This window comes from Rhinatrema bivittatum, chromosome 3 (assembly GCF_901001135.1).
Source record: "Rhinatrema bivittatum chromosome 3, aRhiBiv1.1, whole genome shotgun sequence".
Lineage (NCBI taxonomy): Eukaryota > Metazoa > Chordata > Amphibia > Gymnophiona > Rhinatrematidae > Rhinatrema > Rhinatrema bivittatum.
This window is the reverse complement of record NC_042617.1, coordinates 123,128,610-123,147,327: the sequence shown is the minus strand read 5'-3', so window position 1 is coordinate 123,147,327 and position 18,718 is coordinate 123,128,610. Positions and strand designations below refer to the sequence as shown.

General features: G+C 40.3%; 1 protein-coding gene across 5 annotated transcripts in view; it reads left to right on the top strand.

The window, feature by feature from the left end:
- COMMD1 (copper metabolism domain containing 1) overlaps positions 1-18,718 on the top strand; it is a 362,389-nt gene that overhangs the window by 142,227 nt on the left and 201,444 nt on the right. For 2 of the 5 annotated variants that reach the window (XR_003855403.1, XM_029593690.1), the window contains exon 2: positions 14,476-14,757. Coding sequence is in view for 4 of the 5 variants with exons in the window: in XM_029593690.1 (XP_029449550.1) it covers positions 14,476-14,757 (282 nt within the window). In the remaining variant the exon portion in view is untranslated. Of the gene's footprint in view, positions 1-3,509; positions 3,517-9,487; positions 9,596-12,969; positions 13,256-14,475; positions 14,758-18,718 lie in introns of all 5 variants that reach the window. The other 3 variants (XM_029593693.1, XM_029593692.1, XM_029593691.1) reach the window with 3 other exon arrangements.

Sequence of the window (18,718 nt, the reverse complement as noted above, 5' to 3'; positions counted from 1 at the left end):
AGCTTTCTGAATATTCCCCGACTAGATCTGTTTGCGATAGTTGCTATTTTGCAAAACTGAAATTTCCTGAGATATTTGTCTTCTGGAGCCCCAAAAGACCAAAAGTGATCAGTCCCTGTGCGAATAGGAATAGTAAGACACGAGAGATTTTTAAGCCATCCAGCAACCATTCTCATTTTGAATACATACTGAAACGCTGTGGTACATTTCTGCCCTGAACTTGTAAATTCATTCATTCTGCGTCACCTGCTGTGACTGAACGTCTTTTTACCTAGGCCTGGAAAATAAATCTCACCTAACTGAGCTTCAACTAGACTTGACAGTTCTTTTGAAAGTCTATGGGTGTCCTCCATCTCTGGCCTCTGGTTCTTCCCCTCTTTCTTTTATTGGCCTCTTAGAAGTAAGTTGGGTTTTAATAAAGACAGCAAGGCAGTAAGACAATGCAAACAATAAGGCAGATATTGGGATACTACTTAATGGGTCCCAAATTATGGTTTAATAGTTTTCTGGTTTCTTATCCATTAATCTCATGCATCTTCCCTAGATATTGCAGTCTTGAATTAAAGCAACCATCCTGCAAAAATTAGTGTTCAAGTTAGCAATTAATAGGATCATCAACTCATATTACAGGTGAATTAATCATTTATTTATTTATTTATTTATTTAACATTTCTTATATACCGATGACCGTTCGCACATCGCATCGGTTTACAGTGAACAAAAAACCATTGGGCAGAGCCCTTACAAATAACAGATAATATAGTAACTAGGTAACATCTGTTACCTAGTTACTATATTATATATATATCATCTGTTAATGATAGGTTAGTTGTTCTGACAGGTACTAAAGTTAGCTTCTAAGGTTCACCACTGTCAGTAAATAGTAATTTGGGCATTTTGAGTATATTGGAAAATATTGTTGCCAAGGTTTAGTTATTCAGTCTGTATATCAGCTGCATATATATTCTAGCAGGTACCTAAAAGCGATGTAGGTTCAATACACAGCATAACCCTATTGCAATAAAACGTAGTAATAATTTAGCTTAGAGGAAATTATTTATATATTTTAATTTTTGTATACCGATATTCCTAAACAATCATACTGGTTCACAGAAATACAAAATTCATAACAGCAATACTAAAAAAAAATCTTCATCAATATCACAATCAAAATAAAATACATAAATTAGTAAAAATGCAGTAAATACAATAATAAAACAATGAAAAAAAATAAAACATGTAATATAAAAAACAGTTAATAAAACAAGACATGAAATGGCCTAAAAAAAACTATTGGGACCTTGGATGTCATATATGCTCACCTGCCAGAATGACCAAGTTTTTAGGTTCTTTTTAAAGGTTTGAAAATTACTGTCAAGTCTTAAGTCAGATGGTAATGCATTCCATAATTTGGGTCCGGCCAGTGACAGGCTCTCTCTCTGACACAATTTAAGTGAGCCAGCCTAGGAGATGGTTTAGTTAAAAACAAACAAACAAACAAAAAAAACCCCCTTATTACTAGAGCGCAGATTTCGTTTGGGTGTGTGAAAATAAAGAGCAGCACTAAACCATTTGACATTATCGTGAAATAACGATTTATGAATCAGAGATAAAACCTTAACATTTCTCTATCCTAAAGTCAGAATATCTATTATTTTATTGGAATTTTATACCCATATTACAGATACAGCTTTAGTGTACATATCACATAGAGTAGAGGTGGCCAACTCTGGTCCTCAAGAGCCACAAATGGGCCTGGTTTTCAGGATATCCACAATGAATATGCTTGAGAAAGATTTGCATACAGTGGAGGCAGTGCATGCAAATCTCTCTCATATTCATTGTGGATATCCTGAAAACCAGGCCCATTTGTGGCTCTTGAGGACCGAAGTTCGCCACTCCTAGCATAGAGAATAGTTTTCTCTCTGAGATGAGATGTAAGGATCTAAATATGTAAATATGATCAGGTGTGCCATGCTTCCTTGACCCAAATAAATAAGTGCTTGACATTGATTCTTAGTTTAGATGCTGAGAAAGCATTCCATTGGTTAACATGGGATTATATGTTTTAGGCACTGGAAAAGTTTGGCTTTCAAGGTTCTGTTTTGACTTGGATACAAATTTTGTATAGTATTTCTACTGCGAGAATTCTTATAAATTTTATCTCTGCAAGTTTTCAGCTGTCTCCCCTAATCTTCATTCTAGCTGTGGAGCCTTTGGCGATAAAATTGAGACAGAATACGATTTTCCAAGGAATAACAATAGGTACCATAAATCTCAAACTTTCAATGTTTGCCGATGACATTTTGCTTTTTGTTGGAGATGCACAAAAAGGAATACCTGTTATAAAAGAGCTGTTCTCACAATTTCAAAGTTTCATTGAACATAAAGTTTGATAAATCTGAGGCCCTGCCCATAGATATAAATCTGGAAATATCCTGGCAAGGCCCTTTTCCCTTCAAATAGTTTATGGAGAAATTGAAATATTTAGGTGTCTGGATCCTTCGAGAACTAACTGCTCTATATAATGTGAGTATACCAAAAGTTATTTCTCAAATTTTGACACTCACACACTCACTCACTCACACACACACACACACACACACACACACACACCTTCACCCACACACACACACACCTTCACCCACACACACACACCTTCACCCACACACACACCTTCACCCACACCTACACACACACACCTTCACCCACACCTTCACCTTCTGGTATCTTGTATGGGTTGATGTGTCTTGCTGAAAGTGGTGATTATGTCAAAAGGTTTGTCTAAATTACAAATGTTACCATGCTGCTTAATGCACAAAGGACCTATCTCTCCTTCAATTGTTATTTACCACGGCAAATGTACTAGAATAAGCTATGCTAAATTGTCAAGGAGCTGGGAGGGCTTGGTGTGCCCAGTTTGCAATTTTACAACATAGGTTGCCAACTGCAGTTTATTTGGGAATGTTAGTTGGGGAGTTGTGTATTGCACAGGGTGATGATAGAAGCCATGGTCAAACCTTGTTCCCCATTATTTCTTCTCCATGTGAGGGATACTAAAATGGTTCAGGTAATCAAAATTAATGTCCTAGTTTGGACAGCTAATTATGGCTTGGTGATGGTTTTGTACTTGGAAGGGGGATGGAAAGCATTGCCAGTGGTGGGGAATGATGATTTCTCCCCTGGTATGGAATATAACATTTTTCAAATATGGAGGGATAAAGGGCTAAAATGCATAGAACATCTGTTTGCAGAGGATGGAGTTACGATTTTATCCTTTTTACAGTTTAATGATAAACATGATATTCCAACTTCACAATTTTATGGATTTCTATAAATAAGATATTATTTGACCTCTTTGCAATGGCTGTCCGGGGGTCTTCAGTTAAAAAAGAAGGTGATACATGAAATGCAAAGAGTAGGGGTATGAAGCAGATGTCAATTGAATATTCTATATCTTAATGGCATTTTGTTTTGCAATCAGAAATCTTCAAAATCAGTTTTGGAAGGCTTAAGTTACCATTGGGGTAAAGTTCCTGATCTGGAAGTTACGGCTGATGACCTGCAGAGGTATTGCATGAGTCTTCATAAAGACAATGTAGATATGAATATGAAAGAAATTAAATTGTTACATCATTTTTATATGTAACCCTGACTAGGGTCACCAAGGAGTGTGGTAGAAATTTAGCTTTCCAGGTTCATTAAGGAGTGTGCTCAGAAGGTTCCTGCCTTCTAAAAGGTTATCCACTAAAGGACGGAGAGTTCTGGAACTGTAGATCTTGTGTAGGTTACAGGGTTTTTACACTTTGCAAAGGTCCTTCCTGTTAGGGGAATTCAAGAGATGGTATTTGCCGAGGGATGGTTTTTGATGGAAGGTTATTTAAGATTCTTTTCCAAGCATCTTGGGGGAGAATTGGAGTTGAATGTATAAGGGCTCCTGAGACAGAAGGGATTGTTACTGTTTTGGGAAGCAGTTGTAAAAATGCCTACATCCATCCAGGAGGAGGGCCACAAAGTCAAAGGGATACTGTCCTTGCCGGGGAAGCTCCAGGAAAGAAGTTGATCCATGTTGCCCAGTAAATCTTGGGGCTAAGTGGGATTTTCTGTAATTTCTTCCTCAAAGAAAGTTATTTGAAGAAGAAGGCTTCTGCTGATCTTGTTTGTTTTTTTTGACTGTATCCTGTGATTTAACTGAAGATTTCTCCTGTGAAGAATCTTTGAATTTTCAATAAATGTTTGCATTGGAACCAAGACCTGGTTTGGACCTTGAACTTATTTGTGTTTATAGTAAGCCTTCCTTTAGGACCCTAGAGACTGATCCGGTCCATTCCGGCAATCCCTGGAGATTCCTGGATATGCAGCAGTGCAATCAATCCTCCTTCAGCCTCTGAAGGTGACTCTGAGGAAAAGGGGGTTACATATATAGATAATGTTAATAGATTTGATTCTATACCCAACTGCAACAAATATAAAAGTGAACTTGGCACCTTAATATATACATTGTTATTATGCAGCAAAATAATTCCTTTTTAGAGTGAGCTGCTTTTGGTAATGCAGCAATGGATGGGGATATTAGTGTCTCTCATTAGGGGACAATTCTATTATTGGGGGATTTATCCAAACTTAATAGCATCAGAGAAGACACAAAACTGTTTATTTTTCTGGCTTTACAGTTAGCTTGCAAATGCATGTTGATTAAATAGATAGAAGACACACTACTAGTCTTAGGTGCCTGGCAAGATAAAATGGCAGAACTCATGCAGCTGGAAAGATTGGATGTAAAATTTTCTAAGTGGAAACTACACAATGACTATGAGGGTACATGGATATTTTTCTTTGGTCTTTTGTGGGCGGACCTGAGGAAAAAGGTGACTGACCTGGGCTATTTATCAGATTAGAACAAGTGATTTATGATAGTATTGCCTTTTTCGATAGTGGAGCTTTGTTTTCTGAGGGTTGGGTGGCTACAGCAAATTTGATGTATAGGGTTTGCTGTCAGACTCTGTATGCATGAGTAAGTGTATGATTGTAGATAAGTGGGTTATTTTTCTCTAGTTTGAGGATTTATTTACAAACAATGGAAAACTGCATATTATATGCTGTGAAGGTTTCGATCATTATGGCAATATTCATATATATATATATGTGTGTGTGTGTATTGTTTTTAGTTAATTCATATGTTCTTGTATTTCCTTGTTATTGTCTTTGTAAAGAAATCTTTTTGTATGTGACTGTTATGGTGTGCACTACTGCAGAACAAAAATAAAAGTAAAATGAATAGAATGGGGTTTTATGTATGTGGATATGTGTGGCTTTTGAGTGAATGAGGGAGTTAAAATGGAGAAAGTTTTAATGTATCACATGTAGTTCTGCTCGTATACTGTTTGTTACTTATTTGAACTTGCAATGTTCTTTTATTCTGCTTTATTGTTATTTGCATGTTTATATAATGCTGCTGGACCGATATGTTCCTGTTACATTTCTTTGCCTGTGGTAATAAAACAGTTTTCAAAAAAAAAAAAAAGAAAATTATATCTATATAATTAGCTGTCTATATATATTTCTTGTTGGGATAGGTTCTTGTTGCCCACCATTTTTGTTATTTGTATTCATTTCTGTATTACAAAGGGATCAGAACTTGCTGCTTTGATTTATGCTCTCAGTTTAGAATTGAATTGAAAATGAGCATGGAATCTTATTTCTGTTAATAATTAAAGTCATTTTTACAAAGTATAACAGCATTTTGCCCACAGAAATGGACTGTTTGAAATTTACCCACTCTCACTGCATGTATTGTTCTATAACTTATTTAATTTATTTATCTGTGAGACAACTGCATAAAAGGTGGTGCTGAAAGGAATGGGAGGAGATCAGCGCACTAATGGAAGTGTAGATGGAGAAGAGGGCTCAGGACAGAGCCTTGAGGCCCATTGACTGACAGCAGAAAAGTGGTGGAGGAAGGAGGATCATATGGTCTCAGAGTTCTTTTAGATGTACTAAGGTCATGCAAACATCTAAAAACTAAAGTAAGATCTTAGACTAAACACTGAGACACTGGTAGCTAGTGCAAACTGTACAATGAGGAAGTAATATGTTATGACTCAAGACAATAGCCACAGAGTTCTGAAGAATTTGAAGTCTATGTATGTCTTTTTTGATAATCTCTAATAAACACCATTACAGTAATCAATCCATAACACAATTAAAAGCAATGATAGAATATATCATCTCTCTCTAAAAAGTTGTTTAATCAAATGTAGATAATGGTTAGAATTTCTGATTACAGAAGAAATCTTTGATCTCCCAATTTTACATTTGAGTCAATTAAAATTCCTACGAATATCTTCATCATTTTTATTTGTGTGATACCTTCCCAACTCAGTGCCCAAGGTGACTTGCAGCATAATGAACACAATGTATAGTACCTAAATAATATACCATTAATACACATCAAAATTGCATTATTACAAATTAAGACTTAAAACAAAGTTCTTTTGGGAGGACATTCCAAAGAACCAAACCTAACATGAAATAGCATGTTGTCATGTCCTTATCAAATGTATACCCTAACAGTGGGGATTTCTAATAAACCTTCAGAACCAAATCTTAAAGCATGCATTGTCATATACCTTTTAAACCAGTCACTGTAAATTAGTGTTACGGGAAGTATAACATAATAAAAGAAGCCAATTCTATCTTTGTATATAAAAATTTGGAATTATCATTGTTTTGGACATCAGATAAAATATTGTTAAACTTGAGAACAGATGACAATAAGTAAATACACATTATCGTATTATTAATTACAGTTTACCTAATGTATACTATATAAGTAGCTTCTCTCATAATATTGTCTAGGGATCGAGGCTAAAATAATAGTAATGTGGTACAATTCTAAATTCCTGTCTTTCATCTCTGCATTGACACTTACTCCAAATCATCCTGATGGACTAAGTTAGAGTGAGAGGGGAGACAATGCAGCAGTGTCTTCTTCCTTTGATCTTCTCTTTGTCTTTGAGTATTGCAATATTAATAGCACCTTTTTTATAATTTCTCAACACATTGTAGTTGAGAACAAGTGTCTCTGGATATGTGTTCTAGTCCTTTTTCTCATAAAAGAACTTCATGTACAAGTCCTATATGAATAGCCACACTAGATGTTGCTGCTAGCCAGATACATTCAAGGCTATAGGCATGGCTAATTTGTAACACATAGCAACAGCTGTCCATCTGCAGTATTTTTAAACAGATCAATGACTGCATCTTTGTCTGATGGACAGCATGCATGCTATTTTAGACCCTCAACAGTTCTTATCAATCTTGCAGTATTTCAGTGTCCATCATAGTGTATTCAAAGAAATGCAGAAACTTCAATAAAAATCTTCAGCCCTTTTTGTTATTAAACAATCATTTTCAATATGTGTGTGTCAAAGCAACAAACCCAAGAATCAATTACTTATTATACTACATTAGGATCCAACTCATTTAAGACCAAAACACTAAAACTAAGATATTAAACTGGGCACAGAAAAAAATTCAGCAGCCACTGAAACTTTTTCAGTATTGGAGAGAGGTGCTCCATAGCAGGTATAAACTTAGCTAGATAAGACTTATCCAGCTAAGTAGTGGCAAATATGGTATATTCAGCAGCATAGCAGTACCGCTGAATATCCTGTGTAAATTAGTTGGATAAGTCTTATCCAAGACAAGAATCTGTTCAGATGAAACAATCATACATAATATACAATCAATCACCATACAACAAGTCTGGACTTCAATGATAATTTCTATTTAAATATCAAAGACCATCATATATTATGAGACTCTGAATTGTACTCATTAACAGAGTGTTATTGAAGCCTTACATAGGCTGTGTCTAGAAGTATAATCATTGATTTGCAGAATATTGGGCACCTCTAATAAAATCTTCCACGGTGTAAGGTAGTCCCCTTGTTGTTTTTTGCGTTGGCTACGTGGGACCGCCTTCCGATTTGTTTTACTCAAGCAAATGCGCAAGGAGAACAAAGAGGCAATAGCTACTCTGTCCAGCTTGATGAGTGATCTGATCAGTGCCATCCAAAATATAGCCAGTGCTTTGCGTTCTCTGAAACACCCATGAGTATTAGCCCAATAAAAGTATTTGTTTTGTGTAAGCAATGAATTATGTTTCCTATTTATGGGCTCTTGTTTTGACAAAGTTCCAATCATCTGTAGAACCACGGTTATGGTTAATTGGGTCATGGTGGGGGTGGGAATCCCGTCCCTGAACTGTACACTAGGCTAGAGGGAATGGGTGGTGGGCTCCATTTTTATTTTTGGTCCATTATTTTGTCATTATGACCTTTTACATGCTACAATAAAACATCCTACAAAACACCTTCAATAAACTAGTCAGGGAAATTAATAACCAACATAAAACATGATTTTTAAACCATGCACATATAAGACATATCTGATCATATGGCACAATACCCACTTCCCCATCCTCAGTCTTTTCTCTTCTATTCACTCACTCTCCCGCCTTTTGGCATCATAGCCGTCTCCCTCTCCTCTTCCCCCAGCATCATTGTCATGCCTTTCCCCTGGTATCATCCTTTTCCCTCCCCTATCCCCACCACCACCATTGGCATCGGTAACATCACCTTCCCTCAACCAATATTACATCCCTCTCCCTCATCTCCTTTATACACAGGACAACCACCAACATATTTTAACAAAAATATTATTAGAACAAATAAATTCCAGCCAAAATATTTACAATGGAGGAGGGGCAGGGATGAAGAGGGGGAGATGGGGGATAAGGTCCATGGGGGCCAAAGAGGATCGTCACTGATGGGGAAATGGTGGCCAGCTTGATGGAACCCGGGTTATGGCCACCAGTGATTGAGCTGTTGCCATAGATTTCAGCAGCTCATTCATTTCCTGCTGGCCACTATCTGGACCACCTGGCCTTCTAGGACACCCAGGACCTGGAGAACCAGCACAGCATCCAGGCGTGCCTGGATGGGAGAGAGTCTGCCTTGCTCCTGTGGCCCTTCCCCAGATGCTGTGCCAGCCTCCAGGAACCGGTCTCCATGAATGGTGGGGTGGGAGAAATGGGTGCTGGGGGGGCAGGTGGTGGTAGTGGCATTGCTGCCTGCACCTCAGCAGTTGGTTGAGGAGGTGGTGGTGGCTTCTCATAGTTCTCCTCCTGTTCCTCTTTGGATATGCTGGAGGTATCTGAAATGAGAAATATCAAAGCGTTACTAAGATTCAACGGAGGGTAAAGGATCCTGAAGGGCTGGCTGGAGGGAGTTATTTGTCAAGATTTATCAATTTTACACAGTTGATAAAGGCCGGCACAATTTCAGGCAAACCTTTAATAGCCAAAAGTGATTATTATTTATAATTTTATTAAACATATATAGACCACAAGCCAGTGTACTTTACATGACCATTCTCTTTTTGTATTCTCTTTTTGTCTCGTGTTTTCTACTTTGATGTGAAGCCAACAACACATACCTTCCTGTTGTCCACGCTGAGCACATAGGGCCTGGATGTAGTCCCTGTCCTCTCATTGGAGCCTCCGGGCCCTCGTCTTCAAAGCCTCCACTTGGTGGGTACCAAAAAAAATAAAACATTCAAAAATGCAAGAAACTTGATGTGTGGCCTGCAGCTCCCATTTGGTTCATTAACTCGCCCTGCAGGTTTTACCAAAAAAGCATCAGCAATGAACAAACATGATAAATTGGTCTATGCTAGGAAGCTTGATTTTCTACACTATTATTATTATTATTAGCCCCCCTGAACAATTTCAAAGTTCCTGGAGCAAAAGGACAACTTCCTGGAGCAAAGGTTTTTAAACCACAATTGGCCATATTGACATACAAAAATCTGCAGGCAGGCCTCTAGGAATGGGCCTTATCTTCCCCACCTCAGAACTTACCTCTCTGGGGAAAAAAGCCTGAGCATTAAAACTCGCTCTGAGCACCAGCCCTGGTGCCCAGGGTGAAAATAGAGCTGCTTCTCATCTTGAACGATGAGCTCTGCCAGTAGCCTGACATCTCCCTCCTTGATGTTCGAAAGCCTCCTGCGTGGCATTGTAGACATTTTTTTTTTAACTGCCTCACTAACTAAAGGCACCGCCCAAAATGGATGTCTGGAAGTGACCACGGGGAACGGATGTCCACGATCATGCGCACAAAAAACCACTTATGCGTGGATGTCCGATATCTGCCTCAGAACCCTAAACAGACACCCAAAACTTGGATTTCGGCCCTTCAGATGCCTGAAAGGCCTTGGCCTTTCCAAGGCGTCCATCCTTTTGTTGCATCCGTCGGTCCTCGACGGTTTCGCCTCGTTTGCCTCACCTTAGTAACGGCTCCTCCCGCTTACCTGGGAAAGATGGCTACCACCACGGCTACAAGCCAACCTCTGGCGTCCCTGGAACGGCTATAGTGCTGCCTCCCGCCATTGCTCCTCCCAGGTACCTACTAGGGTGCGCGCGCAACCCATGTCTTTGTACCACCCGTGGTGCGAACCTCGAGGGCGTTCCCTCATGCTGAAGTCACGCCATCCGGGTATATTACCTTCACTAATTTGCTAGCTCCCCGAGTTAGCAAGGACTCAAATCCGTTCTTGTCTACACTAGTCTGCCGCTTCATGCTGCCGCAGGAAGCTCTCTCTCTCTCCCTGCCCTTCGAGGTATATGCTAACCTGGGTACCCACTCCTCGGGGGCCCTCTGCTTTATTTCAGGTGCCTTACAGGGAACAGGTACTCGCTCCTCGAGGGCCTGCTCTCCCTGCCTCAGTGCCTGTACCTTCTACAACAGACCTGGTGGAATCGCATAACAACAGCAAACACCTCAGTCTATCTCATCCACAGTATCTCCTCGCTGGGAGACCTGCTGCGGAACCTCCTGACGTCACCAAGGAGAGAAGGGCTCCCTCTGCCGAGGTCCCTGAGACTGCAACAACTAGACTGTCTCACTACTGCCACCTCTGGTGGTTCTCTTCAAGCTGTCTAATAAAAGAACTCTTGGGTTTGTGTAGTACGAGTCTAGCCCAGTTCTGTGGCTCCTCACGGGGCTCCTCCTCGTGGGCATGGTCACCTCCACAGCACCCAAGGATCCACCACACACACATAACCACAACACCTTAGGTGTCCATTATCTAGGGCGCGTGGACCCTTCACAGACACACGAAGCATGGACATCTTGGAAAGGCCTAGGCCTTGTGTGTTTGTTATCTAGGGCACACGGGCAAGGCGTCAATGCTTGGGCATCCGTAAAGGGTCCGCACATCCTAGACAGCGGCTGCCCAAGGCCGCACAAAGTATGGATGCCTTGGAGTTCGTTGTCTAGGGCATGCGGACCCTTCACAGATGCCCAAAGCATGGATGCCTTGCCTGTGTGCCCTAGATAACGGATGCCCAAGGCCTAGGCCTTTCCAAGGTGTCCTTGATGTTGCACCACACATAACAGGTTCTCAAGCAAGATGCTGGGAGAGGAATGCCAATGCAGGGGCCTTGTAAGAGGGTAAGTGGATGCACGCCTGCAATGGATGGGAGTTGCTGAGGGCCAGGATGACACATGGCAACAATGGCAGTAGCTGGTACAAGGGGAGAGGGATGTAAATGACATATCTATCACAGATAGATAAGAGAACAGAGTCCATTAAAGAAATTCAAAAAATTTATTGGCACATTTTGAAAAACATTATATATAATGCATTGGGTTACGGGTACATCCGTCGGCCTCCGATTACAGCTCCTGAAATAAAACACAAAACAGGATTTAGATATTGCACTCCAGTGATGGGATTTGTTGAGAGGCCGAAGGTGCAATTGTTAGGAGTAGCTGGGAGATTGTTCGATGGATGCCTACGCTTGCTAGGCTGAGATGACAGGACATATTCTGATTACGAGAGGCAATTAATCTACTGTTATAAAAAGAAAAATATAAAAAGATTTTGCATAGGTATTTTGTTGAATCAAGACTGGATCAATATCATTACAAAGGGTCAAGGGTTATTGGTAAAATTATAACAGTTTACACAAGAAATAATTGGCAATGATCCTTTGGTGAACATCGTAGCCCCTCGCTGTGTTGTCCACCTCTAGTGCCGGTTCGAGAGGTGGATATGGCGGCAAGTGTTCTGTGACCTCTGCGTCCAAGCTAAAACACAAACAAGTATTATGCAGCAGACTATAATAATGCTCACCACCTTTTCTGCTCTGTACTGCAGGGCTCCACTGGAGCGATCCAAACATCTGAATCTGCCTTTCAGTACACCAGAAGTCCGCTCTATCACATTTCTTGTGCTGTAATGAGCCTCGTTATAGCGTATTTTGGCCGCAGTGAATGGGGACTGGAGCAGCGTTAGCAACCAAGCTTACAGTCATAGCTGACATCATCTAAGTAATTATCTCTTTACAAATCTTTACGCCCCACCTTTCCTCTTTTTTCTCTCTCCCAGTTATCTTACCCCTGTTTTTTGTAGCTGCTTCCCCTTGCACAAGTTTAGTTCTACTGTTCTATGCACCCCTTGTTTCTATGTAAACCAGCATGATGTGACTTGTTCATGAATGCCGGTATATAAAAAACCTAAATAAAAAATAAATAAATCTATACCAAGATTGCATCAAAAAACACTAGAGAGACAACACCAAGAGCATACACTGATCCATATGGCATATACATATACTCATTTTATACCCCACCACTCTAACACTACAGTAGTTAATGAAATACTTTCATAAATTAACACAACATATTGCATGCCTTCATCCCAGCCCATAGCAAATGTTACTTACCGAGCAGGCAGCAATCACCGTATCTCCCCTGCAGGAAATGGATTCCAAGTGATGAATGTGAAAAAATGTAGGAATCATGGCAGCTCCCAGGAAATCTTACCACTACATTTAGAATTCAAAGGTGTACATCACATACAACTTGCACAATCATGACATGGAATTGCTTATGGTTACAGAATGAACTCTCCTCTTCCGACTTTGGGGTCAATGCGATATGAGTGCAGTCTATTGCGTCCAACACATTCGGCATCCCAGCAATTGCCATGAACCCACAGCGGATCTCCTGAAGTTGTGCTGGGTCCTCAGGAAACTCAATGTACTTTTTCATCTGCTTCATCATTGCCCTCAAGACCTGTGCGAAATGCCGTGAGACTGAGGACTGAGTTATCCCCACACCAACCAGATTTTGAAAACTTCCAGTGGCAAAAAAATGTAAAGCGCACAGAAGTTTCGTGAACCCAGGTACGACATGGTTGCGATAGACCATGTGTTCAAGATCACTGCACAGGTCTTCATAAAGGGTTAGAATTCCCAGTGAAATGAGCCAGTATTTTTGCACCACATTGTGCTCGGGCAACCCAAGGAGGGTTGTCCGTGGATGAATAAGTTGCCAGCATGGTCTACAGATGGCTCTGGCCTGTATAGAAAACAAAAGAACATAAGACATATCATACTGGGTTTAACCAAGAGTCCATGAAGCACAGCATTAGCCTTTCAAGTCACAAGTATTTTGCAATCCAAGATAGCATGTATGTAGGAATAAATACTGTCCACTAATCCATGGAAAGATAAAGGAACAGACAGTAGCCAGTATAAATTGTTTGGACATCCATGTACAGGCCTGTTGCTTCCCTTCATGGATGTCTCTGATTTGGATTTGGCATTGGTGTCCATTATGGGCCCTTCAGACATCCAGAATGGGCGTCCGTAATCTACGTCGCATGAACGCCTTGGAAAGATCGAGGCCTTGGGCATCCGTTATGAGCCCTTTACGGATGCCCCTCACAGACTCTCAATTCTTCAATGAGCTATTTGCTTACCTGTTCTTATACTGTCACCGGGTTCTCTTATCTCTCGTTTGTCTGAGCCTGGCATTCCTTATTCTTGCTTTCATGTGCAAGAGAAAAGTCAGCAGGACAAAAAAGTGCAGAAAATCTATTTGATATAGTAGGAATCACTCAAAAGCTTTCCCGATACGTCACCTAGCAATAGCGCCACCACATTAACGCCAGGGACAGCATAGGTGCTAAATTTTACACGTAAAAAAAGCTTGTTATGGACGTACTAGTTTTAGGCGCATGTTACTGGATCAGGAGTACCAGATACTCTAGTCATTAACATGCAATTTGCATGCAATCGGTGCTATTGCCTACATGCTTGTTAGCACATGCATTATGGACGCCCTAATGCATGTATTATATTGGACGTCCATCTAGCATGTTGAAAATGTGTGTCCAAACCAAGTAGCATGGCGTGCTGGCCAGAGCGCCTGATATTGGATCGGCCTGATTATGGTTGTGACACTCCAGGACTGGAGTTGCTTGTCCCTGAGTTACATGTAATTTACTGAAAGCAATGTGCCTGTTGTTAAACATGCTTTTTTATTTTTTATGTTTGTAGAATGGTTTTCCACTCATTGTCCAGGAGTAAAACTTAAGAAATCTTTCCTTGTTTTTCCCCAGTCTATAGTTTCGGCGGATATGGATCTGAACCAGCTTGAAGCATTCCTTACTGCACAGACCAAGAAACAAGGTGGAATCACAGCAGATCAAGCCACAGTTATTGCCAAGTTTTGGAAGAATCATAAGACAGATATTCGAGACAGTCTAATCACTCAGTCCAGGTGGGAGCACTCTCTGAAGACCATAAACTGGAGAGTTGATTTAAAGGCGCGGTCCCGGCACATGGATCATGGCAATACCCCTGTAGCTATAGCAGAGATAGAGCTGGGAAAAAATGAACAGGTAAGCTAAGATTGTTTTTTAAATGCTCTTTCTATCAGTAAGTGCTATATTTGAATTAATTACTCAACCTAAAAAGGGTAATACTTGTAAATACCAGTAGTAATTCTGAGTCAGTGCATTTAGGATTATGTCTCCTCCAGTAGATTTTTAACTACCACATGTTGGATATTCAATGAGATATATTATTTAGAAATGTAAAATTTCTAGTTTTGCTTTCAGAGCAATGTAGAAAGAGCTGGAGAGATGAACATTTATTATTCATAGCATTTATAGCTGTATTCTACATGCCATTCATGGTGTTGGTCTGTATTCACTTTTGAGATGTCAGCATTGGATAAGCAAGATGATAGGCTTTCAACTCTCAATCTGTTCCCTCCTTCAGCAATAAAACTAAATTAGAAAATATATACAGAGAATGAATAATCACTATAGATTATATATTATATAAATTGCGATGAGTCAGCAAAAAACGACTACTTGGTCTACCCATTTGTACCTGTCTTCATCCTGATGTAAAAAAGCATTCACAACACACCTTTATTTTTTGAGTGTTACTTGATCAGAAGATGTCTGATGCTGGCCACAGGGCTTTTTCTTGTGGTTGAGACAGGTTTTCTCTCAGCTCCTTGGGGCTGGGTGAGGAGAGAGGCAGACCATCCCACAGCTCTTGATGTTGTTTATGAAGAGGTTTAATTAATATATTAAAAATAAATGATACACTCTTGCCTATAATGGGGTCTCTACAATTTTTTTATGCAACTCCCATACAGTTCATATCCACTCTTTAAATTAGTCATGTTTGGAAGAGACTCACTGAATACTTTGGGGTAGATTTTATAAATTTACGCGAGCGCGTACAAAAGTACGCTGGATTTTATAAGATATGCGCGTATCTTATAAAATCCGGGGTCGGCACGCGCAAGGGGGTGCACATTTGTGCAACTTGCGTGTGCCGAGCCCGGCGCACGCTGCCTGTTCCTTCCATGGCCGCTCCGAAATTGGAGCAGCCTCGGAGGGAACTTTCCTTCCACCTCCCCTCCCCTTCCCTTCCCTTCCCCTACCTAACTGACCCCTCCCCCAGCCCTATCTAAACCCCCCCTACCTTTGTTGGCAGATTTACGCCTGCCAAAAGCAGGTGTAAATCTGCACGCGCCAGCGGGCTGCTGGCACGCCATCACCCAACTCAGGGGCTGGTCCAGAGGCCTCGACCACGCCCCCGGGCTGGCGCCATGCCCCCGGTCCTGCCCTGAACTGCCCCCTGACCCCCGGGCAGGCCCCGGACACGTCCCCTCCCACCCCTTTTACGAAACCCAGGGACTTACGCACGTCCCGGGGCTATGCGCGCGCCGGCGGCCTATGCAAAATAGGCGCGCAGGGCTTTTAAAATCCGGCCCTTTGTGTAGTGTGGATCTGACTAATCCATATTGACTAAGATGAACTCGCATATATTGCACGAGCCAGTGAGATATCAGTGAGTGTGGTATAATTCGATAGACTCTTCCCCATAAATAAATAAATAAAAGGATTCTCCCAGTGGTGCACGACAAATTGCAGTGTAACAACTATAAAATTAAAAAAATTAATACTTTATGTAGGCTGTTTACTTCATGGCTGTTTGTGTGATTGAATTTGCTTTCTCCTTTGCTCCCACCAATACACGCAATGGCATTCTCTCTCAGAACAACTCCCCCAAACACCTGATTACTTTTATTTCAAGAAGCAAGTAAAAGCCTGGTTCTTCCGCCAGGCCCTGAAAGTAGCTGAAACCTGTGCACTAGAACAAAACTGATTGACACCTTATTAGAATGCCTTGAACGTGCTACTCAAACCTATTATTTTACTGAGATGTTTGTATTTAGTATATGAGTGCCCTGTACATATTGCTACAACCTATTGTTTACTGAGATGTTTTGTATCTGTCTTATTCGTTTCGTGTTGATTTTAGTAAGATGTTTTGTATTCCTTGTCCTGTTATTGATTTATTCCAACTTTAATCCTGTTTTGCCTCCAGTTTAGTCCTTAAGCGTCTCATTCAGACTAAAACTGTTCAGTTGCTGTACTCATGGGTCTATGATTGTATGTTAACTTTCTTATGTGTTGTACTCCATCTTGGGTGAATTTCTTATTCAAAAAGGTGAGTAATAAATCCACATAAATAAATCTTCTGATCTCAACTTAAGCAAAATCAGCTTTACATGTTGAGTCTGGTGAGTGTAAATGTTTTTTGTGCTTGGCACATTTGGACTTGAAATACCATGTCTTTAACATGCTATGGTGATCCTTTCCCTCTAAATGTAGCAGGGAAAGAGAATGGAAGAAAAGCCTTAGTAAATTAAATTTGCATCTGAGGCAATGAAGTGACTTGTCACATGTATGTTAAGCATTCCTGCCACTGGGTGGTAACAAGCCTATGTGTCCTATAAGACAAAAATACCCCTATATGGGCCAGCCCCATGGCTCGGCCTGTAGCACTGTGCATTGTGGTGCAGCAGACATGGATTAGCCACACCGCTGAGGTGACTGTTAGTGTTCAAACTTTGCAAGAGCATTTAATTGCCAAGGTAAGTTTTATGGCTTTGTGTATCCCAGTTGAAGGCTTTGTAAGATTATTCAGTGTATGATGGCTTTAGGAAATATCACTGTATATCTGGGAGAAATTCCAAATTATTGTCAGGGTTTGAACTCGCAACCCTGGGGATTCCAGCTGTGGACAAAGCTGAGGAAGCTGCTGGCTCTCCAGGAAGTCCTAGCATTTTTAGAATAAGAGGGAAAGCCAACAGTTATTTGGCAGCGCATGGTTCAAAGGGAGGTATCTTTAAAGGATACTAAGCAAACAGTGGAGTTAGAGCATCTTGATTGTGAGCTTCCAGTAAAGCAAAAGTAGCTCATGTGCTATAAGTAAAGAGCAGACTGAATTAAGATTCCAAATTATCCCTTTTTAACTGCTAGGAAAGTTAATTATACAAATAAAAATATGTACCTTGAAATGTCTGTGTGCTGATGCAGAAATCTGAAATGTAAGATAGGAAAGTCAGAATGTATAGCACTGAATGTAAGATACCAAAAAGGCTGGCAGAGTGTTCCACTCGCATTGAAGGCTGGAAAGTAAATATAACGAAATACAACGCTACTTTGGAATTACCGGTCAAGATTTTTCTTCAAGTATATTATACCGACAGCAAATAAAAAGAAAAGCATCCCCTGAGGAAAGATCCTTCGGGATATGAAACGCGGCCTCGTTGGGTCACCATTTTTGATACAGATAAGTCGGGACATTACTTTATACCATCACAGCCGGTAACGTATTTACATTTTTTAGAAAATTTATTCTCACACTTTGTGCACGCTATACGTTTATAAAAACAAAAAAGTGGATGGAGGAAGAACGTTTTTGATTATAAACCTTATAGCACTCCATGTGGGGGGGCTGATAAAATGAAATATGAAACGTTCCTGGTCTCCATAAAAAATTTTTTCTTTCAGAGTTATTACCATTTTAAATAAATACACATAAAAGTATAACCCTACATTTGGGAGGTATAATAATTTTTATTGTAAAAGAGTTATTTGAAATATCCTTTTATCAAGAGGTGATATTTTTCCTTATATTTAGAACTAAATGTAGACATAATTGGCATTTTAGAGAACTGATGGAAGGAGGATAACCAATGTTTTACCAGGGTACTTATTATTAGAAAACTGTGCACGAAGTGAGGTGCCACCAAATGATCCCAAATATAAAAATACCAATAACTGCCACCCCCCACCATTAGGAAAGATGCATTTGATTTAAAGAATCAAATATTTTTCATTTATCAGGCCACACAAACTTTTTAATGACTTATTAAATCTCTTTTGCCCCTTTACTGTTGCTTATCCCTTGAGTCAGTGATCAGTCTCATTTGGGCCGATACAGAAAATCGCACGGAAGAGCCTGCGAGCGCCCGCTCTCCCAATGCGC